The following is a 23,281-nucleotide window of genomic DNA, read 5'->3' on the forward strand; positions in this document are numbered from 1 at the left end:
GAGTGCTAAAATTAAAGACCTAAATAAATGTAAAAGCATTCCGTATTCACGGATTGATTGACTTAATATTGTTGAGATGGCATACTACCCAAAGCAGCCTACAGATTGAATGTAATAAAATTGCATCACGTTTTGGGCCATGAAATTTCAAGAGGCTCAAAATCCAGAACACCCTGGAAAAAGAACAGACCTGAACTACTTGGCTTCAAAATTCATGGCCAAGCTACAGAAATCAGAACAGTGTTGCAGTAAGATAAGGACAGACATGTAGATCAAGGGAGTGGAATCAAGAGTCTGGAAAAAAAACTATACGTCTGTGGCCAGTTGACTTTTCACAAGGGTGCCAAGACATTTAAGGAGAAAATAATGTTCTCTTCAATAAATGATACTGGGATAATTGATTATGCAAAAGAATGAAGTTGGACCCCTGCCCTCTTCTCTTTTCCTTTTATTTGTTGAAAAACTGACTTTATACTTGAGTTTTTCCTAATTGATTTCCTTGATGGCATGTTTGATGTCCTTTTCTCTATAATTCTTATAAATAAATAATTAGGTCTAGAGGAGAGCAGCCTGCATATCCAATCCAAGTCTCTGGACGTTTAAGAAATTTTATTGAATGAACCATGCACATTCATTCACTATCTATGGCTACCAGCATACCTGAGTGGCAGAGTCAAGGAGAGAGAGACCATTGGCTGGCCAAGCTTAAAATACTTACTAATGACACTTCATCCAGAAAATTGATATAAGGGCCTGTGGTTTGACGTAGCAGGTAAAACCCACCTGTAGTGCCGGCATCCTATATGGGCACCAGTTCAAGTTGCTGCTGCTTCACTTCTGATCCAGCTCTCTGCTATGGCGTGGGAAAACAATACAAGATGTCTCAAGTCCTTGGGCCCCTGTACCTGCACGGGAGACTTGGAAGAAGCTCCTGTTCCTGGCTTTGGATCAGCCCAATCCCAACTGTTGTAGCCATTTGGGGAGTGAACCAGTGGATAGAAGAATTTCTCTTTCTCTCTTTGCCTCTGCCTCTCTGTAACTCTGCCTTTGAAGTAAATAAATAAATCGTTTAAAAAAAATTGATCTAGCCGGCGCCGCAGCTCACTAGGCTAATCCTCCGCCTTGCAGCGCCGGCACACCGGGTTCTAGTCCTGGTCGGGGCTCTGGATTTTGTCCCGGTTGCCCCTCTTCCAGGCCAGCTCTCTGCTGTGGCCAGGGAGTGCAGTGGAGGATGGCCCAAGTGCTTGGGCCCTGCACCCCATGGGAGACCAGGAGAAGCACCTGGCTCCTGCCATTGGATCAGCGTGATGCGCCGGCCGTAGCATGCCGGCCGCGGCGGCCATTGGAGGGTGAACCAACAGCAAAGGAAGACCTTTCTCTCTGTCTCTCTCTCTCTCTCTCTGTCCACTCTGCCTGTCCAAAAAAAAAAAAAAAAAAAAGTAAAAAAAGTAGAAATTGTTTTCCTCCAGAAGGCTGAAACAGCTGTTGGCAAGGTCAGTGCTCCTGGAAGCAGAACTGAGGAATAAGACATAGAATCACCTGTTTCCTGTCTGAGAGTCCACAGCATCATGAACACTTCATTCTGTAGCGCTGAAGCACGAGACTCCTAGTGCTGTCACGGCATTGTCTCAGGCTGGTGTCACGGCATTGTCTCAGGCTTAGAAGAATTTTCTTGCTTCAGGCTCTGATACTGTCTGGCTATTTGTGGATTTGGTTCTTTTGTTTGTGTTGATTCCTGTTAGGTGTTGAATATTACATAGCTGCACTTATAGCTTCAAGTGTGTCTTTCCCCAGGGAACACTCAGGTGGCTGTACCTTTTTCTCTTTCCTGCCAGGAGCAGTGTTGATGGAAACCTGTCTCTGTAGAAATACAGTACCACTGAATAAGCCGACGAAGCCCAGTCTTTGCTTTTGCACCAGACCAGAGAAAGTTCATGCTGCATCCTTATTTCTTTCAGAACCCACAATACTTTGTACGCACCAGAAATGCTAGCCAAAATGGTAGAGCCTTTCACTAAAGCTCTGGATATGCTTGAAGCAGAAAAGTCTTCTATATTAGGTAAGAGAAATCAAACCCTCTTCCCCCCTAAAACGCCTTATCTGTAATGGGATCTTTGAGCAGCTTCAGTGTAGTTTGTACCTGCTCCTTATCTGGCGCCCCCAGACCTTCTGCTGTTGGGAAATGTATTGTGGAGTTCCCACAGGCTCCTCTTCAGCACCAGCAGCTTTTTTTTTTTTTTTTTTTTTTTTTTAATGATTTTATTTATTTGAGAGGCAGAGGTAAAGACAGAGAGTGAGAGAGAAAGGTCTTCCATCCACTGGTTCACTCCCCAGGTAACCACAATGGCTGGAGCTGCGCTTATCTGAAGCCAGAAGCCAGGGTCTCCCATTTGGGTACAGGAACCCAAGCACAAGCACTTGGGCCATCTTCTGCTGCTTTCCCAGGCCATAACAGAGAGCTGGATCGGAAGAGGAGTAGCCAGGACTCAAACTGCCATCCGTATAGGATGTGAGTGCTGCAGCCAGAGGCTTAGGCCACTACACCACAGCACCCGCAGCAGTTGGTTTTTTTTGTTTGTTTTTTGTTTTTTGTTTTTTTTTTTTAACAGTGTATCTGCTGGTTCACTTGCCTGATGCCTACCACAGCTGGGACTAGGCCAGGCCAAGTCCAGGAGCCAGGAACTTAACCTACATCTCCCATGTGGGTGCAGTTAGTTGAACCATTGCTGCTGCCTCCCCAGATCTGCATTAGCAGGAAGCTGGAGCTTCAGCCAAACATCAAACCCAGGCACATCTTTTTTTCTTTTTTTTCCCCTTAAGATTTATTTATTTATTTGAAAGAGCCACAGAGCGAGAGATCTTCGATCCACTATCTCACTCCCAGATGTCCACAACAGCCAGGGATGGCCACGCCGAAGCCAAGAGCTTCATTCAAGTATCAGGGGCCCAAACATTTGGGCCATCCTCTGCATACACACACCCACATACATACACAAATCCAGCCATTAGCAGGGAGCTGGGTTGGAAGGGGAGCAGCTGGGACATGAACTGACGCCCACATGCAATGCCATTGTCACAGGCAGCAGCCCTACTCGTTACACCACAGTGCTGGCCCTGATATGGGCCATCTTAACCAACGTCTTTTTTTTCTTATTATTTTCTTTTAAGATTGATTTATTTATTTGAAAGTCAGAGTTACTCAGAGAGGAGAGGCAGAGAATAAGAGAGAGAGGTCTTCCATCCATTGGTTCACTCCCCAACTGGCTGCAATGGCCTGAGCTGTGCTGATCGGAAGCCAGGAGCTTCCTCCAGGCCTCCCACATGAGTGCAGGGTCCCAAGGATTTGGGCCATCTTCTACTGTTATCCTAGACCATAGCAGGGAACTGGACCAGAAGTGGAGCAGCCGGATCTCTAACTGGCTTCCATATGGGATGTTTGGGTTTCCGGCCGGAGTGTTAACCCACTGCGCCACAGCGCCAGCCCCAACCAACGTCTTAATCACTAGAACAAATGCCTGCCCAACTGTGACTTTTAAACTGAAAGATACTAGTATACTTTCCCACCTTTAACCTATTAGCGAGAGTTTCAGAAGAATAGATTCTAAGCCATGTTTCCCAATTGTTAACTTGATGAGAATATAGCTCAAAGTAATTTTTCCTATTGACATATAAGCATGAAAATAGCTTTATGGTCATAATTGTGGTATTTGCTATGAAGGAAAATGGCAGGGTTCTATTAGTATTTATTGAGAGACCTAACCCAGTCTTCGAGAGGGGTCACAGGTTGCCTCCTGGTGGAACTGTGAAGGGTGAGTAGCAGCTTGCCAGATTGGGACCCAAGAGGGCCGGCTAGGCATTCTGAACAGAGAATAGCAGGGACAGGATCCTGATGCAGGCAGGAAAGAGCTTGGCTTATCCAAGAAATGGAAAGGTGTGACTTGTATCAGAAACACAAGCGAGCAAGACCAGGAATGTTGTTGGAAAACAGAGCTGGAAACATCCACGTTGTGTGACTTGTATCTGTCTCCGAAGTTTCAGACTGGCTCACATTCCAGCCCCGACAACGTCCTCTTTATTCCCAGCCATCACCCCAGCCGGGTCTTGGCTAGGCTCAGCAATCCAGTGAGCATTCCTCAGTTGTGAAGGTAACCTAAGGATGGGTGTCACTTTGCTTTTCCAGAGCTCATGTCTGTCTGTCTTGGCCTTGGGTAGTCCTGGATCTTTTCTTTGGCACCACTACACTAAAATTCACATTGCAGACTCTAGTAAAAATAGAATTTCCAAGACCCATATTCCCATTAATACAGAAACAAGGTGTAGTTTTGCCACATTCTCCTACAACATTGCATTACTCAAATCAGAAACCCTTGGTTTAGAATTTTGTATTCCACGGAGCTGGTGCTGTGGCATAGTGGGTAAGGCCACCACCTGCAGTACCAGTGCCAGCATCCCATATGGGCTCTGGTTCGAGATCCGGCTGCTCCACTTCCAATCCAACTCTCTGCTATGGCCTGGGAAAACAATAGAAAATGGCCCAAGTCCTTGGGCCCATACACCCGCATGGGAAGACCCAGAGGAAGCTCCTGGCTCCTGGCTTCAGATGGGTACAGCTCTGGTCGTTGTGGCCATCTGGGGAGTGAACCAGCAGATGGAGGACCTCTCTCTCTCTTTCTCTCTCTCTGCCTCTCCTTCCCTCTCTGTGTAACTCTGACTTTCAAATACATAAATAAATCTTTAGAAAAAAAAAATTATGCGTCCTGGGGCTGGTGTTGAGGCACAGTAGGTTAAGCCACCACCTGCTACCTGTGACGCCAGCATCCCATGTGAGCAGCAGTTTGAGTCCCAGCTGCTGCATTTCTTTTTTTTTTTTTTTTCTTAAGATTTATTTATTTTTTATTTGAAAGGGTGAGAGAGATCTTCGGTCTATTGGTTCACCCCCCAAATGTCCTCGTGGCTGAAGCTGGGCTAGGCCAAAGCCGTGAGCCAGGAGTTTTTCCAGGTCTTCCACATGGGTACTGGGGCCTAGGACTTGGACAATCTTCTGTTTTCCCAGGCGCATTAGCAAGGAGCTGAATTGGAATTGGAGCAACCAGGACAGGAACCAGCACCCATATGGGATGCCAGCACTACAGGTGGCAGCTTTACCCAGTATGCCACAGCGCCAGCCCTTGCTCTACTTCTGATGCAGCTCTCTGCTAATGCACCTGGCAAAGCAGTGAAAGGTGGACCAAGTACGTGGGCCCTGCCACCCATGTGGGAGACCCAGATGGAGTTCTAGGCTCCTGGCTTCAGCCTAGCATACATACCTCTTGCCATTGGGACCATTTGGGGAGTGAAGCAGAGGATGGAAGATCTCTCTGGATTTCCCTGTAACTCTGCCTTTCAGATAAATAAATCTACATATATATAATGTTGCCAACTAGACAGACAAACTAGAATGTTTTGAGATCCTGACTTGTCTCTGTTTTACTTCCTGTTCCACCTGGAAAAAATATATATATTACATATAAATATATATGTAATCATGTCATGGCAAAAATGAGAGTGCTGAGACCTAGTGCAAAGTCCTTTCCCTACCAAGAGAGTGTAACAGGTCACCTTCGGGAAAGCTCCAGCACCTCCAGCTGGCAGACGATGCGGCCGTCTGCTTTGCAGTGGCAGCACCTGCACGCACACTCACATTCCCAGACCACACTGCGAGGCTCGTGGGAGCAGGGCGGCATGCTCCTGGCCCGTGTCTCTCTGCAGGATTGCCTCAGCCTCTCCTGGAACTCAATGACCACCCCGTCTACAAGACAGTTCTGGAAAGAATGCAGCGCTTCTTCAGCACTCTCTATGAAAACTGGTAAGGAGCCACCGCTGCCCCTCACGCCCTCTTCCCAGGTGGCTGCTGCCTGGGCGTGGCCACGAGTGGGGTGTGTGATCTCCAGTGCTAGTGGATGGGTAATGTGAGACAGGAAACTGATGATTTTAGGGACAAATCAAAATGCACAACGAGCTTCCCTGCATTTGCGTTTTGGTAATTATTTTATGAGCCTCACGGTCCTGGTCGTGACTGTTTCATTTCCTGGTTTTCTGTGTCTAGTGCACGAAGTGAGGGGACCCAGGTGGAAGACAAGAGTTGGTGAGGCTGCACTTGCTCAGACCCCTCACTGCTCACAGCCTCTCATGGGACAGTGAGTCAGCCGCTGGCCAGGAGTCTGTCTTCCGGTCCTGACTATGGGATGGGGACAGACCCGGCCCTCATGCATACCTCCGCAGAGCTTTGGCCTCACTAATCCCGTTCTCTATAAGCAGTCATGCCAGTGAGAGCCTCCTGTGTAAGAACACGTACAGCGTAACGAGGGCCGCTGTTGATTTTGGCTACAGACATTTGTCTAAAAAGAGGCTGAATCTGTACTTCCATGGAGTTTCCTTATTGGTACAGGGTAGGGGCAGGTATTTTCACTTCTGATTAAAGATTAGGCCCACATCTTTAAAGTTCAAGGGCTCTCAGGAAGCAAATACAATCGCTTTTCTGGCTGAAAACTCTTGGGGCAGTTAGGGATGGCAGTAGCAGATGCCGGATGTGTCACTGCCCCTGGTTTTCCCTTGCAGTTTCCATATCCTCGGGAAGGCAGGCCCTTCCATGCAGCAGGACTTCTACACCGTGGAGGACCTTGCTACCCAGCTCCTTAGCTCCGCCTTTGTCAACTTGAACAATATTCCTGACTACCGACTCAGACCCATGCTCCATATCCTTTGAAAAGTTCCTCGAGAACCTGAAAGGTCAGAGCAGAGGAAGGCAGAGGGCTGTGTCTTCAGTGTCGTGTTCTCATTAAAAAGCCTGGAAGTTTGAAGTAAATGGCAGGACAAATAAGTGTGATGGGATTGAGCTGCACGCAGCGGGATGGTTTCTCCCTGTGTAGCCAGGAAGTCCCTGGCGATCCTGCAGGCCTCTCGGGCTGACTGCCCCAGCTGGGTCCGTGTGCTGAAACACCTTAACCTGCCCCGCAGCACGGGTCTTTGTGAAGCCCCTGGTGCTCTTCTGTCCCCCGGAGCACTACGAAGCACTGGTGTCTCCCATCCTTGGACCTCTCTTCACCTACCTCCACATGGTAAGGGACAGGCCAGCAAAGGGGAGGCAAGAGCGCTCCACTGGCAGGTGGCCACTGCAAGTTTGGCGAGTGGGCTCCTCCCTGTGTTGTCTCTAGGCCCTGCCAGGCCAGCTGCACAGAGCTCCCACCCCAGCAGACCGTCAGCTCTGCAGTCGGTTGAGCAACCCCCAGAAAACTAGGCAATGTAATGGCCTGCAGAGCAGCTGGAGGCGCGGGGCCTGCTCTCGTCCCCTGTGATGGGTGACGGGCTCAGGACAGTGCTTCCCCTCCTGGAGTTAAGCAGGGGAACGAGCTGGGCGGTGAGCAGCTGTGGCCAGACACCAGGGATTCTGAGCGGTGTTGGTCCTTTTCAAGCAAAGTGCTGTTTGACCTGCTGCCCTCAGCGTGGGGGTGGGAGAGCTGACAGAAACTGTGTGCGGTGCTGCAATGTGGAGCCAAAGAGGCTCTGTTGTTGGTATCAGGAATCATTTGAAAATTTCCGTCACGATGTGGGCCTCAGGTCTTAGGAGTCCAGGTCTCTCCTCAATCCTAGCGCCTGCTTCCTTTGTTTTCCCAGAGGCTTTCCCAGAAGTGGCAAGTCATCAACCAGAGGAGCCTCTTGTGGTAAGGAAGACCCGGTCCGGGGCGAGCTGGCAGCCAGGTTGGGTGGGGAGAGGGAGCGGGTGCAGGAATTCTGTGTCCCGGGCTGAGTGGCTGGTGAGTCTGCACAAGCTGTGGCAGGGGGCAGATCAGACACCTCCTTCTTAGCCACTTCCAGTTTTGATCCTGTACCCTCTGTCCAACCACACGGGATCACAAGTAATACTGTTCCTGACATTAGCATTGAAAATAGACCCACCAGAAGCCAAGAGAATCAGGTGGGCACAGAGGGTCTGGCCAAGGTCACCGCTTTCCTCATTCTCCCCGTTTTGCTTTCCCTTGGAACTTGGCCCTTGGCCTTCTGCAGTGGGGAAGATGAGGCTGCAGATGAAAACCCAGAGTCTCAAGAGATGCTGGAGGAACAGCTGGTGAGGATGCTAACCCGGGAAGTCATGGACCTCATCAGTAAGTGGCATGTGGGCCCCGGGCTGGTAGAGAAGCATTTGGCTGGAAAGAGCTGGTCACTCAGCCAGCCCCATGAAGGCGCGACTGACTTTAAAAAAAATCTGCAGCAGTACTGACAGACTGGTGAGAAATTACTAACCAGACAGAAGCTAGGTTGTGCCTAAGTCAACCTAAAGACATTCTGTGAATTGTGAAGCAAGGCCAGTGTATGCGGCATAGGTGTAAACAGCAAGAGGAAGTTGGATTGTTAGAAACAACTTCCTGTCTGTCAAAATAGGGAAAATTTTAAGTTCTTGAACATGAAAGCAGTTTTCTGTTCTTGAAATGTTGGAGGTGGTACTTGGTCACTTTATTTGAGATCCAGAGTAGGAATCTTCTCCGGGTCACTTACTCAGAGACCTATTTAATCCCTTCCCGTCTCCTCATCCCCTTCCACATTGACCTCTACCCTCACCCCACACGCTGAAGATGGGCCAGAAGAGCGTGGGATCGGTTGGTCTGAGGCGGCTGCTGGCCATCTCCCAGCCCTCCCTTCACCCAGTAACCTCACTCTCTCGCTTTAGCCGTGTGCTGTGTTTCAAAGAAAGGAGCTGACCACAGTACTGCTGCTCCTGCAGACGGAGACGGTAAGTGAGCGTCTCGCATGGCCCCAGGGGATCTGCTTCCGGGCTCCTGATACTGCGCCTGTGCACCGGGACGGTTCCTGCTGAGGAAGAGACAACTTGTGTCTCGCTGTCCTGTGCCCGCACACGCTCCCACCTCAGCGCCTTTGCACCTGCTGTGCGCTGACGGGATTCTCTCACATGCACGTCCACGACCTCTGCCCTTGCTTCATTCAGGACTCTGCTCAGATGTTACCTCTTCTAAGAGGTCTTCCATGACCAAAATACCAAAAACAGCCATCCTCACCACTCTGTCTTCTCTGCCTTGCTTTTCTTCATAGCACCTCTCACTACCCGCCATGTTTGTTCTGCATTCCGTGCATCCCCTCACAACTGTAAACTCCTACCGGGAGGGGACTTCCCCACAGTCCTCTTATATCCCCAGGCGCTGAATCAGTGCCTGACACAGTGGGTGTTCAGGTGTTTGCGACAAAAGATCCCAGCATCGGCAGCTTTTTAGTCACCACCCAGCCTCTCCCATGCTCCCCACACGCACAGCTTGCCACATCTCTACGTTGACCATGGGGTGGCAGCAGTGCAGGGAGGTGAGAGGATGTTCTGGGCCTGTGCAGCCATCGTCAGCCCACAGCACTCCGCTCAGCCTTGCTTTGGGGGCTTCTGGCAGAATAGGATACTCTGTTCTGAAAGGCTGAAGCTGCACGTCCTGTTCTCTCTTACAGATGAAGAGATGATGGCCGCAGAGGTGACCCCCTCAGCCGTGGCGGAGCTTACAGACCTGGGCAAGTGCCTGATGAAGCATGAGGTGAGTGGAGGGCCGGTGATGCCTCTCCTCCTTGTCTGCGGGGGAGCCGCCTTCGTTTCTCTGATGCCCGTCAAGAGATTTTTGATGATGAAACAGGCAAAAACCAAGCTGACACTGGCAGGGCTTTCAAACACACAGACAAGGCGTGCTGATGCAGAGCCCTGGAGCCTGGCCGTCTGGCCTCCCCTTGCCTGAGCGTTGCATCCCACACAAAGGTTTTCTGCAAAGTTTTTCTTTTCACTGCCTGCTCTTTAAAAGCAGAGAAAGTAGACGCACTTCTCTTCACTGGCTGCTTTTGTGATTTCCCTGCTTGCCTGTTGCCTCCCCGACTCGTGCTGTGTAAGAACCAAGACAGTGGTGCGTTTCCTGTGGTGATGTGCATCCTCTCCCGTTCAGGATGTGTGCACAGCGCTCTTGATCACAGCCTTCAATTCTCTGGCCTGGAAGGACACCTTGTCCTGCCAAAGGACAACCACGCAGCTCTGCTGGCCTCTCCTCAAACAAGTATGGTTGCTCACCTTCTCAGTGGATTGGCTCCACTGCCTGGGAGGTTTGGGGTGCTGGGACCTTCAGAGAGGCCCCGCGGCTCTGAGCACAGCTGTCTCCTCAGGTGCTGTCAGGGACTCTGCTCGCAGACGCTGTCACGTGGCTTTTCACCAGCGTGCTGAAAGGCCTGCAGACGCACGGGCAGCACGACGGCTGCATGGCCTCCCTGGTCCACCTGGCCTTCCAGATATATGAGGCACTGGTGAGTGGGGAGAGCGCAGAGGCTCCGTCGCTCACGGCCTGCTCCCAGGTCCTGTTCTCAGCCTAAATCTAGGCATCTGCCAAGTTGCTAATGCTGCCTGTGAGGTGGGTGTGGCCGGGAATCAGGAAGCTAGCAGGATCCACGCCTACATCAAGTGAGTATATCCCCACTTCTCAGCGCCCCAGGTACCTGGAGATCAGAGCTGTGATGGAGCAGATCCCCGAAATTCAGAAGGACTCTCTGGACCAGTTTGACTGCAAGCTTTTGAACCCCTCCCTGCAGAAAGTGGCTGACAAGCGCCGGAAGGACCAATTCAAGCGCCTCATTGCAGGCTGCATCGGGGTAGGTCACGCAGCGGCCGCGGTGCTCCCTGCCCGATCCCTGCCCCATCTGCCGTCCGTGGGCCATTGGGGGGGTGGCATCTTCGACCTGCTACCTACCCACAGTCCAGCGTTCGTTCTCTCGCATTTGTTTTCCACAGAAACCCCTGGGAGAACAATTCCGAAAAGAAGTTCACATTAAGAATCTTCCCTCACTTTTCAAAAAAACAAAGCCAGTGCTGGAGACAGAGGTGCTGGACAACGAGGGGGGCAGCCTGGCCACCATCTTTGAACCCTGAATCAAGCTTTTGGGCATCCTTCCTCGGCCTTTATTGTCATCTCTTCTCCCCCCTCTGTAGCTAATCTCTAGGCCCTTCTTACACTGCCACCTCACCTCTCACCATTGTCAGCCTGGAGAGAGAATCCAGGTCTGAAGCTGGCGAGTGGGCCCTGTGCGGGGTCAGAAGTAACTGTACTGACAGATGGAGAAAGGGAGGTGGGGCGCACCCCACACTAACTGGATAACCAGGTAGCGCCCGTTCTACCTGGAGTTGGCTTTTCCAAGAAAAGCTGGGGCAGAGCAGCCCTCCTCCCGGGCCCTCCCGCCCTCATGTGGCCACGCACCGTGCAGGATGGCAGCCAGTAGTGCTGTGCCCACCACTGCGATTAGCTGAGCTCGCAGAGTTTCTCCTGGACCACTGCGAGTGCCACTGAGCCCCCTTGCTGCTGGGCTGGCAGGGAGCCTTCCCCAGCCCCAGGAGCACCGTCTGGATTAGGTGCTAAGTGCTGAACTGCATTCAGGCCTCCCGATGGGATCCATGGTAAACTCTGGGCACACTGTTGAGTAGCACCTGCAGGTACTGCTGGGCTGGGCAGCCTAGTGCGCTCGGTCATCGCCCTGAGTTCACACCCCTTGCCCTTCCATGAATGACCCCTCAAGGGTTTCCCCAGCCTCAGGGTCCGCTCAGGCACAAGAGCCACAGTACCCTATCTAGTGTCATATGACACCATTTTCATCCAAGAATAATCTAGACCAACTAGGCTACATCTGTGACAAGTAGCTAGCAAAGCCACTGGTCTCCTAGGACTAGCAGAGTCCAGGTGCCTTCAAAACTCTCATGGTCTTTCAGGTGCCTGGTCACTTCTCAAGGGCCATTTCCAAAAGAAAAGAAAATATGCCTTCCCATCACAACCTGTACTGTGAGTCCATTCTAGAGCCCCCTGGAAGGCAGAGGGGACCTGGCCCTGAGGTTGTAACTGGCCATTAGTTAGGCTTGATGCATACAGAAACTAGAGTGTGTGCCCGCGTGCCGTGTGGAGACAGGCCTGTCATTCATCCAGTTCACTGACAAGGTCTCCGTGAGAGCCGAGTGGACTGAAATGACAGCTTTTAAGTGGTGCAGGGCATACGCAGGGTAAAGCTGGGAAGAGGCAGAGCTGGGCAGTAGGACGGGAGTGTCAGTTGCGCTCTGCTGCAGACGGCCCCCACTCCCTCTTCTGCGTGGTGCTGAAGGCTTCTGTTGACTGTAAAGGTGACCTCAAAGAGTATTCCCCCTCCAAGCTTCTAGCTGCCTACTCTGTCTGACTGGGGCTGTGGAGGGTATAGTTGTATTTATTGTGTTGTAATATTTTTACATCCTGTGACTTCATGCTAGAAATTTTCTATTGTTTATAGAACTTTTTTGTAGAAACATTAACTCTAAAGCACATCTGCATGTCAGTAAAATCTCAATTTCATACAGAAAAGGCCCATCTGCCTTTTTCAAATCAGTGACACACTCCAGGGTTACTCCCCGCGGACATCCCGCTCAGGGGTCGGGAAGGAAGGAACGGCGATGGACACCTGGCCTTGGAGACTGCCGGCGATTCCTGATGCGCGTTCATCAGGCAGCTCTGCCACTCAGTGTCTGCGTGGCTGCTGGGCCTGACCCCAGAGGATGTCTAAGAATCTGCTGCTGTTCCTTGTGAAAATGTCAGCAGCCACATAGCTTCATTTACACTGCTACAGACAACTCTTTTTTTTCCTATCAGAAACTTCCTTGCTAATCCAGGAGATGGCTGGAATAGCACATTCACTCAGCTCCTTGAACTGGAGGTTTCTTAGGGGTTGGCTGTGCCCCCAAAAACCACTTTCCTTAGTACTTCTCAGGAGGCTTCAGAAGGACTTGGCCCTAACCTGCGGTGACACTGAACCCAGTGTTTTTTTTATTTGCCTGGTAGAGGGGAGATCTCCCATCCACTGGTTGACTCCCCAAATGCCCACAACAGCCAGTGCTGAGCCAGGTCAAAGCTAGTAGCTAGGATCTCAATCTAGGTCTCCCATGTGGGCGACAGGGATCCAACTACTTGCTGCCTCCCCAGGGCCTGCATTCTCAGGAAGCTAGAATGGGGAGCAGAGCCAGGGCGTGCCCAGGCACTCCCGTGCGGGATGTGGGTATTCCAAGCCACATCTTGAAGTGCTGCACCAAATGTCCACCCCCAGAACCCAGCATTATTCACTGCAAAATGTTCAACCTGGGCCGGCGCCGCGGCTCACTAGGCTAATCCTCCGCCTGCAGCGCCAGCACCCCGGGTTCTAGTCCCAGTTGGGGCACCGGATTCTGTCCCGGTTGCTCCTCTTCCAGTCCAGCTCTGTGCTGTGGCCTGGGAGTGCAGTGGAGGATGGCCCAAGTGCTTGGGCCCTGCACCCCATGGGAGACCAGGAGGAAGCACCTGGCTCCTGGCTTTGGATTGCCACAGTGCCAGCCATGGCGGCCACTTGGAGCGTGAACCAACAGAAGGAAGACCTTTTTGTCTGTCTCTCTCACTGCCTAATTCTGCCTGTCAAAAAAAAAAAAAGTTAAACCTAGTCCAAGATGAGATCCCATAATTTTAGATCAAAATTCAAAAGTCTCTCAAGAACTTATCTGTTTGGACATAAATTTATTTACATCCAGGCCTTACAAAGGCATAAAAGACTCACTTTGTGATATATTTAACAAAATGTATTCATTGAAAATAAAGCTGGAATTGTCCCAGAAAACTCAGGACCCCTGGTCATACTGGGTGCAGCAGTCCTGTGGGGGCAGGTAGGTCAGAACCCAGAGCCTTCAGCTCGGCTCACCAGCAGCCAAGCCCAGCCGTCCCGGGAGCTCCAGTGCAGACTTCAGTCCATCTGAACCGCGTCTAGTTCGTCCAGGAACCGCCGGCACTTCCCCATCAAGACCTTGATGGCTTCACTCACCAGCACATCTGGTGGCAGCACCCCCGTGGACTCAACAGAGACTGGGGACAAAAGAGATGCTTTACCTTAGGCAAGGCTAGTTGAATTCCACATCTGGACTCAAAAAGTAAACTACAGCACCAAAGGGCACAGCCACCCCCTCCCCGCGCCCTGTACATACACTCATACCCTCAGCACCTCATACTCACAGATATAATGATCTCGAACCCGGGCAAGCCGGACAAGCTTCTTCAGTTTCTCATTCCGGAAGATTTCCCTGCTGAAGGTATCTAGCCGGGGATTGGCAACTCTGGCCACCTTTTTACCTAATGAAAACCATGTTATACTTTGTCTCCAAGCCCAGAATGGTTATGCCTATGCTACTTTTACAAAAGTAGACCACACGGCCTGACCTGAGCACCATCCCTGATACCATACCTTGGACTTCCTGGACCTCAATGACACCTGGTGAGAAGCACTGGCTCAGCTCCTCAGCCGCTTCCCCTTCTATGGGTGCAAGCAGGGTAATGTCTGGCAGGAGCCTGTAACTGGCTGTCGCCACTGGTGAGAACTTGGCGTGGTCCTTGCCTGCAGGGAAGGGAGAGATCAGCCTGGGGGAATCCTCTCCCGAGCCACTGAGCGCGAAAGCCCAAGCCCACCGCCTTCTGCCGGTCAGGAGCATCCCTGGATTCCTGCGGCGACTAAGCTACGCCCTGCACCTGAGGCGGCCCACGGGTCTCACCGATGCCCTTGACACAGTGCATGAGCAGGTCAATCTCTTGGCCAGGTCGCAGCTGGGCAATGAGGATATCATCGTGCACCGGCCGGATAGTGCCCTCAGGGAAGAGGTCAGCCTGGTTCCCCAGGGGAACCCACGTCATGTGCCTGGTGTACACTGGAGGGAAGACAAGTCAGAGGGCTGTAGCCCCGAGACGCCCCCACAGCCAGCAGCCAGGCCTCCCTCCTTGCCCACTAACCTTTGTGATTCACATAGAGCTCGTTGGGGTCAGAGGAATCTTTAGCAGCGTGGGGGTTCCGAGTGCACCTGACCTGCAGCCGAAACTGCAGAGTGTCTATCTCTGTGCCCTCGTCGTCCCCTGCACAAAGGGAAGAGGCGGCCCTTACAGCAGCAGTGAGCATCAGGGTAGACACTGCCGAGTGCTACCCGTGTGCTGCTCCTCTCGTCCACAGATGATGAGTCACTTGCCCAGGGCCACAAGAGTCAACCCAGGATTCGAACCCAGGCAGCTGGTCCCAGGATCTACTAAGGAAGAAAGCGGTTCCACTTCCCCCAACAGCTTCATCTCCCAGGCCCTCACCTTGGTTCCGATATTCAAACAGTCGTGGATCAGCATGAATGGGAATGAGCCCCAGGCGGTGAGCCAGGATCTCATCCTGCACGATGGATGTGTTGTTGTACACCAGTACCTTCTCCACAGCCATTGTGGGCACCTACCCAGAGACCAGGATTACCCGTCTATAAAAACCCGGCAGACTCCCCACCTCCTGAGATGGACAACTCCTAGAAGAATGCCTCATAAAAACTTAAAGCAAAACACTCCACAAAATCGGGGGGGGGGGGGGGGGGCAACTTGAGACACTGACAGATGAGGTGATGGCACACTTCCCCACGCTCCAGCCGTCACCGGCCCCGCTGATACCTCCGCCAGCAGAATTCGCCGGAAAGCATTGGCAATGGCCGCATCAATTCCCACCATGTCAAACTCCAGCGAGTTTTCATCCATGTGTACCACATCCACGCGGAAGTTCTAGAGGCAAAGGAAAAACAAGTGGATGGAGCCTGCTCTTGGTGTGACCTGGCTACAGCTCCCCCTTGACACGGAACATCCCCGCTCCCCCAGAAGCCTTCCTCTGCCCAGCAAAGCCTCATTTGATGTTTTCTTCCTCTGTTCTTTTAGTTTCTTGAACAATGCCCCCAGTTTTGTATGCCACTAGTTGAAAATCCTATGCAATATGGCTTGAGCCAGAAGCTATTCTATGAAGAGCAGAAACTTCTATACAGTTTAGTCCAGCTGACAGGACTCAGTTCTTTTCTTACTAATGTTACATTTGGCATTGAATTAAAAAAAAAAAAAAAAAAAAAAAAAAAAACTCCTTTCTCAAACCCCATCTCCTCCGTGTCTGGGCACCAGTCCTCCATCTGAGGAGTTGCGTCTCCTTCCACCCACCACCTAGGTGTTACCGGTCCCCAGCTTCTTGTCTCTCTCCAAAGTGACATCAACCACACTCACGGTTTTAGCAACTACTATGGACAACTCCCCACATTCTGTCGAACGCTCTCCTGGGCTGCTAGCTCCTCCACACCGCGGGGAACCGAATGGGTCATCGTTCCCACTGCCCAGGCACCGCCAGCCGTCAGATGAGTTCCCACAGCCAGAAAGTCCTGACCGCTCTCACCAAAGCACTCCTGGGCTCCTTCCCCCAGCACTGCCTAGCGATCTGCCCGCCCCTTCTCCTCCTTCTCAACCACCAAAGCTGCAAACCGGATCACCTGGTCACGCCTGCTCAAGAACCCCCAGTGCCCGCCGTCAGGCCAGTGTAACATTCTATCAATAATGCGCGGTTCGGACATTCTAGGGACACGCCCACCCCGTCTTTACAAGTTAGCTCGCTTACTCCTCCCTCCTCGACCTTCACTCACCGTTCAGGGCTCAAACTCAGATGTCACTTCCTTCAGGGAATCCTATGATTCTGCCCCAGTCTAGACCGTCTCTGAGGGGTGCCCCACCCCCACTCTCAGCCGCCGTCACCGCATCCAACTAGAATGACCTGTACAGGCCTGAACAGCTCGATCGCAGAACAAGGCAGAAGCCCGGTGTGCAAGGAGCGCCCAGGACACGGTCGGATGCTGAGCAAACTTGGTTTTGCCACGTGAGTGACCCCTGGGAGCAGCTCGGAAGCCCGGGCTGCTCCGATCACACTCCGGCCCCACGCACCTTCTCGAAGCGGTCCTGATCCCAGGCATCATCATAACCGGAATAGTTCCCGGGGAAGTCGGTGGTATGAACCTAGAGATACGGGTCCGTCCGTGAAGAGGCAGCGAAGCCAAGCCCGCCCTCACTTTGATCCCGACCCGTCCCTCTCATACTTCCTTCTGAACTCAAGGCCACAAGGCTTACATTCCGAACTCCGAACTCCCCTAAAACCACGCGGCTCCGCATTTCTTCAACGGCCTGAGCCGCCGCCATCTTCGACTTCCCCCACGAGACTAAGGCCTCACGCCTGCGCGTGCGTTCTAGCGGCTTTCCTCCGTCGCCGTGGCAACGCACCGCCTCCCGGAGCCCGACGTATCGCGAGACTTTGCCCCGCCTCCGTCCACGTCCCCAACTTCCGGAAGTCTGTCTGGGCCAAACATCCGGGTTTCTCTTTTTTGCGTTCCGGCTGGTGGCGCCTGTCCTCGGCCCTGGACGTCTCCGTGCCTCAGGCCCACGTCTGCCCCCTCTTCCTCCGCGCGCGGGGCTAGCGCTGGCTTCGGGGACGGGAGCCCTCCAGGGACATGGCAGCCACCGCGGCGCCGGCCGGCGGCGCTCGAAACGGGGCCGGCCCGGAATGGGGCGGGTTCGAAGAAAACATCCAGGTAATGGCCCCAGCGCTTCGGCTGCCGGCCACCCCGACGTGTCTGGGGAAGCCTCCCTCGGGGCCCGAAAGCTTCCTCCATTTGCAACACTCCTCTCCCCTTTGGGTCTTCGTGCACGGGAAAGTCAGTGAAGCTAGTGCCGGCCGGAGGGCCTCGGGTCTCTGGACGCGCCTGAGGCGTTAGGAAGAGAGACAGAAGAGGAGGTCAATCGGGGTCAAGCGGGGCAGTGGGCGGGATTCGCTGGCACTCGCCAGAAACATCTTGTGTGCATGGTCTTGCTTGCGCCTTGCAAACCCTCGGGGCCTTTGATGGGGAAGGTGGGGAAAAGGCATGAGCGGAAGACAAGTAGGTGGCTTCTCGGGCTAGAGGAGAGCGCCGGAACCAGCAGCCAGGGGGTTCTGAGAGAAAGTGAGGGGTGACAGTGGCCTGATGTGCGGGGATTCGGAGGCGCGGCGCCAGCAGCGGGGCAGGGACCAGAAAGGCCTGCACTGTAGGAGGCATTGCCTTCACAGGGTGGGGGCTCTGCCGTGATTGACATGGAGAACATGGATGACACCTCGGGCTCCAGCTTCGAGGACATGGGTGAGCTGCACCAGCGCCTGCGCGAGGAAGAAGTGGACGCCGACGCGGCCGCTGCGGAAGAGGAGGATGGGGAGTTCCTGGGCATGAAGGGCTTTAAGGGGCAGCTGAGCCGGCAGGTGGCTGACCAGGTAAGCGGGGCTGAATCCTTGGCAAGTGCAGGATACCTGCGCGATCTGGAGTCGTGTGGGTGACCTTGACCTCAGGCTGCCCCAGTTGGAGCCCAGTAGAACCCCGACAGAAGCTAGGGAGCAGGACCCCAGGGCCAGGAGCCTCACGGGCCATCCCCGCATCTCCGCTCAGATGTGGCAGGCCGGGAAGAGACAAGCTTCCAGAGCCTTCAGTTTGTATGCCAACATCGACATCCTGAGACCCTACTTCGATGTGGAGCCTGCCCAGGTGCGCAGCAGGTGAGGCTCACCTCCTGAGCCCCGGTCCCTCACCCAGCCCTGGGCTCTGCTGTCCTTCCTGACGCCCTCACCCCTCCTCCCCGCACAGGGCACCAATTCGTTTCTACTCCTCTTCCTCCAAAGTTGAGCTCAAGTGTCGCCTCCTTTGCTCTGCGTTTCTGAGCCCCAGCCCGCCTCGTTCACTCGGGGTGCATTTTCAGTTCAGCACTGCTACGCTCTCTTCTTCCACGTCTGTCTCCCCAGGCTCCGTCTGGTTCATCTTTGTTTGTTTGTTTTACTTTATTTAAGTTACAGTCTTTATTTCTTTAAGTTACAGTTACCCACCTTATTGGGTAATCATATCCTTCACTGTGGGTTTTTTTTATTAAGATTTATTTATTTATTTGAAAGAGTGACAGGACAGAGAGAGAAATCTTCTGTCTGCTGGTTCACTCCCCAAACGGCTGCAGTAGCCAGAGCTGGGCCACTGCCCTTGGCTTTAGCCAAGAGCCAGTGTGACTCCATCTGGGTTTCCCTTGTAGGCACCCCAACAGTAGGGCCGTTTCCCACGGCCTCCCAGGCACGTTAGCAGGAAGCTGGATCAGAAGTGGAGCAGGCAGGACAGGAACTGGCACTCTGACGTGGGATTGCAAGCAGCACTTAACCTGGTGTGCCAAACACTGGCCCCTTCCTTGTTCATCTTTTTATCCCTGAAACCAGAACATCAGGGCATAGTCAAGTACTAGACTGAATCGTGGCTTGATTCCTTGTTCATCTTTTAGTTGAACCAGTGCTTATTGAATAGAATCACTTGGCAAGAGCTTACTAAACATCCGCTCGGTGTCAGACCCTGCTGATGCCCTCTGCGTCCGTGGTGAGGGTGGTTGCAGCACAGTGTCCTGAGCTTCAGTGGGGCCCACGGGAGGGGGGACACCTGGGCAGCGTCGCTAGTGCTTCGGACAGGGCAGGTTTCCCAGAGGAAGAAAAATCTAGCTAAAATCCGAAGTATTGTTAGCCAGCCACTTAGGACAGTCACAGGGACTTTTATTCCTTCTGTATGGAATTTTGATACCACTTCAAATATATTTTTCAAAAAGATGCTCATGGGGCCAGCATTGTGGCATAGCAGGTAAAGCCACTGCCTGCAACACCAGCATTCCTTATGGGCGCCAGCTTGAGTCCGGCTGCTCCACTTCTGATCCAGCTCCCTGCTAATGCACTTGGGAAAGCCATGGGAGATGCCCCATGTGCTTGGGCCCCTGCATCCACGTGGGAAACCTGGATGAAGCTCCTGGCTCCTGGCTTCGGTCTGGCCCACCCCCAGCTGTTGTGGCCATTTGGGGAGTGAACCAGAGGATGGAAGATTTCTCTTTGTCTGTCTGTCTCTGTAATTCTGCATTTCAAAATAAAATAAATCTTAAAAAAAAAGCTTTGCAGTGTCGGCTGAGCAGTAAGCAGGAAGAAGCAACAGCAGGAGGCCCATGGGTTCTTCTGTCCCGGGCTGCGTCGTCAGCACTGAACCCCACGCGCTCCCTGCCGTGGTTTGCCTGTCTCTTACGGAGAGCAGGTCGGGCAGACAGATGGTCAGGCCCTCTCCCAAGGTCCGCTGCACTCAGTTCTCATACAGCTGCTACTCTGGCTGCTTAGTCTTAGAGGGCTGTCCTTCGTGGAAGTAGCTTTAGGGGCAAGAGAGTAATTTCCTCATTCCCTGTCTTTGGGCCCCTTTTCTCCCTGTCACCCAGCATGCCCTCTGGGCCAGGCCCCAGCCCCTGGAGTTAGAGGACTAAGGTTCAGGCCATGAGCCTCGTAGCCTAGCGCTGCCTCAGCTGTCCTCTCCTCTCCTCTCCCAGGCTCCTGGAGTCCATGATCCCTATCAAGATGGTCAACTTCCCACAGGTGAGTGGGGTCGGCCTGTTCCTGAGTGTTGGGGGTGGCTCTGGGGCGGGGGCAGGGGGTAGCATACACAGAGGAGCGTAGCCTCCAGCCTGAGTGAGCCGGTGTATTGACAGAAAATCGCAGGTGAGCTCTATGGTCCTCTCATGCTGGTCTTCACGCTGGTTGCCATCCTCCTGCATGGAATGAAGACATCCGACACCATTATCGTAAGCCAGACGGAGGCGGGGGAGGTTGCGGGGGGTGGGGGGTGCAAGTCGCCCGAGGAGATGATGGAGTGAGGCAGGGGTGGTCCCTGTGGAGGAAGTGGGTGAGGCTCAGATCAGAGGCCTCCCAGGACTAAGGAGAGCCTTTGCCCGCAGCGGGAGGGCACCCTGATGGGCACTGCCATTGGCACCTGCTTCGGCTACTGGCTAGGCGTCTCGTCTTTCATTTACTTCCTCGCCTACCTGTGCAACGCCCAGATCACCATGCTGCAGATGCTGGCCCTGCTGGTAAGGAGCCGGGCCGGGTGGTGCACAAGGGTGGTCTTAAAAGCTTGGGCTGCATCTTTCCTGGGGCCCCAGGACCTGGAGTTTGAGGAGTGGACCAGTGACGCGTTCATTCCCGAGTCCCCCGAGGGGCCAGAGGCCAGCCTGGCTGAGTGAGCCTCCCCTCCCCATCCTTCCCAGGGCTATGGCCTCTTCGGGCACTGCATTGTCCTGTTCATCACCTACAACATCCACCTGCACGCCCTCTTCTACCTCTTCTGGCTGCTGGTGGGCGGGCTGTCCACCCTGCGCATGGTGAGCTGGGCCACGGTCTAGGGGCGGGCCGTCCTCCCAGGGAGTTGCGGCTGACAGCCCAGAGCTGTCCACCCCACAGAGGGCTCTGAACGGGAGGGGAGGGCTCAAGGAGCCATCTGCCTTGGGTGGGAGGGTGGTCTCCCCACCCTCACTTTGGAACAAGGCTCTGAGCTGTATTCCTGCGGCCCCAGGTGGCGGTGCTGGTGTCACGAACCGTCGGCCCCACCCAGCGGCTGCTGCTCTGCGGCACCCTGGCCGCCCTGCACATGCTCTTCCTGCTCTATCTGCATTTTGCCTACCACAAGGTGGTGGAAGGTGAGTGGCGGGGAGCCTGCAGTGGGAGAGCGGCAGCGCGGTGGCCCAGGGAGGGCCCAGCCGACCCCCGCTCCCCCTCCATCCTGCTTTCAGGGATCCTGGACACGCTGGAGGGCCCCAACGTCCCGCCCATGCAGAGAGTCCCCAGAGACATCCCCGCCGCGCTGCCTGCTGCCAAGCTACCTGCCGCCGTGCTCAACGCCACAGCCAAGGCTGTGGCCGTGACTCTGCAGTCCCAGTGAGCCCAGCTGGACTCCGTGGCTGGCAGGCTCCTCCAGCTGTGGAGTGGAGGACTGAATGACAGCCCTGGTGACGTCTCTCTGATGGGGCCGGCACCGCCACCACACTGTAGCTGCTTCAGCACCTCTGTGGCGCCTGGCAGGGCTTCCGAAGGCCACAAGACCAGGAACTTCCAGCCAGGACTGCAAGGCTCTGCAGCCGGTGCAGAAAGTGGCCCAGCTCCTCTGAGGCCCTCTCACCACCCACCCCTTCCTCCTCTCTCTCCCATTGTCGTGCTAAATATAGACTCAGTGATTAAAACACTACGTGAAGTCTGGAACTGCAGCCCCATTCCAGGGGCCCGCCCTCAGACCACTTCCTGTGTGCGTGGCACTCTTCCGTGGCCAGTGGTCGCGTCACATGTTCCTTTCCTTATACTCTGATTTAGGCGGGCTGAAGGTGGGACAGGCCAGACTCCATGGAATGCAGAGATAGGACATGGAACGTGGCCTGTAGGGCAGGGGCTACCTGGTCTGTGTCATAGGAAGGGAGCCTCAAATCCAGGAACTGCCACGCTAACGCCGCAGTGCACCGCTTCCATCAGCTCGAGCACTCCTGAGAAGCCACGGCACAGTGACCGCTGGGCAAAACCTTCCAGGCTAGATCTGCGTGATTACTAGGAGCTACACCTGGGCCGTTGCGGGGCCGCTTTTCCTCCAGAATTCACAGTTGAAGCCAAACAGCTTTGCCGCAGTTTTGCTGGGCCCAGCTCCCTGCAGTAGCTGTCTTGTCCTTTTTTGAGATTGCTGTTTACTTACAAAAATGGCTACCACCCTTTTAATGTCCACTTGTTAATTCAGGTGATTAATGGAACGGGGAAGGCTTGAGAGGCCTGCATCCTGTGGCAGAGTGCCACGGTTCAGGTCCAGGCTGCTGTGCTTCTAGGCCCACGCAATGTGCCTGGGCAGAGCAGATGATGGCTCAAGTACCGGAGTTCTGGCTCATGGCTGCGGCCTGGCCCGTCCCGTCTGCCGAGGCCATTTGGGGAATGAATTGGTGGATGGAAGATCTCTGTCACTGCCTTTCAAATATTTTTATAAAGAAAAAATGGGTGGCGCCGTGGCTCACTTGGTCAGTCCTCTGCCTGCAGCGCCGGCATCCCATATGGGCGCCAGGTTCTAGTCCCGGATGCTCCTCTTCCAGTCCAGCTCTCTGCTGTGGTCCGGGAGTGCAGTGGAGGATGGCCCAGTGCTTGGGCCCCTGCATCCGCATGGGAGACCAGGAGGAAGCACCTGGCTCCTGGCTTCAGATTGGCACAGCGCTGGCCGTTTTCAGCCATTTGGGGAGTGAACCAACGGAAGGAAGACCTCTCTCACTAACTACCTGTCAAAAATAAGAAAAATGGAACAGGGCCTTTGATTCCATAGTACTTAATATTACTCAATCCTCTGGGTGCCCGTGTTGTGGCACAGTCCCCTGCTTGTGACACAGGCATTCCATCATCACAGTGCCTGTTGGAGTTTGAATCCTGTCTGCTCTGCCTCCGATGCAGCTAACGCGCCTCAGAATATCAGAAGGGGTCGGCACTGTGATGTAGTGGGTGAAGCCAGTGCCTGCAGTGCTGGCATCCCATACGGGTGTCAGTTTGAGTCCTGGCTGCTCCAGTT

At 53.7% G+C, this 23,281-nt stretch overlaps 3 protein-coding genes across 8 annotated transcripts in view; 2 read left to right on the forward strand and 1 right to left on the reverse strand.

Moving 5' to 3' along the window:
• The window catches only part of XPO5 (exportin 5), a 49,668-nt gene extending 37,288 nt beyond the window's left edge, over positions 1–12,380 (forward strand). For 2 of the 3 annotated variants that reach the window (XM_070074065.1, XM_070074066.1), the window contains 12 exons: positions 1,959–2,059; positions 5,749–5,845; positions 6,598–6,734; positions 7,000–7,097; positions 7,654–7,700; positions 8,044–8,141; positions 8,705–8,767; positions 9,484–9,566; positions 9,963–10,070; positions 10,177–10,314; positions 10,492–10,656; positions 10,796–12,380. In XM_070074065.1, coding sequence (XP_069930166.1) covers positions 1,959–2,059; positions 5,749–5,845; positions 6,598–6,734; positions 7,000–7,097; positions 7,654–7,700; positions 8,044–8,141; positions 8,705–8,767; positions 9,484–9,566; positions 9,963–10,070; positions 10,177–10,314; positions 10,492–10,656; positions 10,796–10,933 — 1,273 coding nt within the window. In that variant the 3' untranslated portion in view covers positions 10,934–12,380. Of the gene's footprint in view, positions 1–1,958; positions 2,060–5,748; positions 5,846–6,597; positions 6,735–6,998; positions 7,098–7,653; positions 7,701–8,043; positions 8,142–8,704; positions 8,768–9,483; positions 9,567–9,962; positions 10,071–10,176; positions 10,315–10,491; positions 10,657–10,795 lie in introns of all 3 variants that reach the window. The other variant, XM_051854690.2, reaches the window with a different exon arrangement.
• Positions 12,381–13,539: 1,159 nt separating this feature from the next.
• On the reverse strand, positions 13,540–17,106 carry POLR1C (RNA polymerase I and III subunit C). Of its 3 annotated transcripts, none has more exons than XM_008262957.4 (9): positions 16,977–17,106; positions 16,794–16,865; positions 15,498–15,605; positions 15,156–15,288; positions 14,814–14,933; positions 14,579–14,731; positions 14,275–14,424; positions 14,046–14,162; positions 13,540–13,898 (listed from the first exon to the last, which is right to left on the reverse strand). In XM_008262957.4, exons 1-9 carry the CDS (start codon positions 17,043–17,045, stop codon positions 13,780–13,782), a joined length of 1,041 nt encoding a protein of 346 aa, XP_008261179.1. In that variant the 5' UTR covers positions 17,046–17,106; the 3' UTR covers positions 13,540–13,779. The 3 variants fall into 3 exon arrangements, with proteins under 3 accessions (XP_008261179.1, XP_017200640.1, XP_069930179.1); XM_017345151.3 differs by having other exon boundaries at positions 16,946–17,073; XM_070074078.1 differs by lacking the exons at positions 16,794–16,865; positions 16,977–17,106 and adding an exon at positions 16,349–16,496.
• An 83-nt stretch (positions 17,107–17,189) lies between these two features.
• YIPF3 (Yip1 domain family member 3) lies at positions 17,190–21,940 on the forward strand. Of its 2 annotated transcripts, XM_002714693.5 has the most exons (9): positions 17,281–17,434; positions 17,947–18,144; positions 18,317–18,423; positions 20,253–20,298; positions 20,412–20,504; positions 20,658–20,789; positions 20,967–21,080; positions 21,272–21,395; positions 21,489–21,940. In XM_002714693.5, the coding sequence occupies exons 1-9, from the start codon at positions 17,354–17,356 to the stop codon at positions 21,635–21,637; spliced, it is 1,044 nt and encodes a 347-aa protein (XP_002714739.1). In that variant the 5' UTR covers positions 17,281–17,353; the 3' UTR covers positions 21,638–21,940. The 2 variants fall into 2 exon arrangements, with proteins under 2 accessions (XP_017200639.1, XP_002714739.1); XM_017345150.3 differs by lacking the exon at positions 20,658–20,789 and having other exon boundaries at positions 17,190–17,434.
• The last annotated feature ends 1,341 nt before the right edge of the window (positions 21,941–23,281 follow it).

Source organism: Oryctolagus cuniculus, chromosome 5 (genome assembly GCF_964237555.1).
Source record: "Oryctolagus cuniculus chromosome 5, mOryCun1.1, whole genome shotgun sequence".
NCBI lineage: Eukaryota > Metazoa > Chordata > Mammalia > Lagomorpha > Leporidae > Oryctolagus > Oryctolagus cuniculus.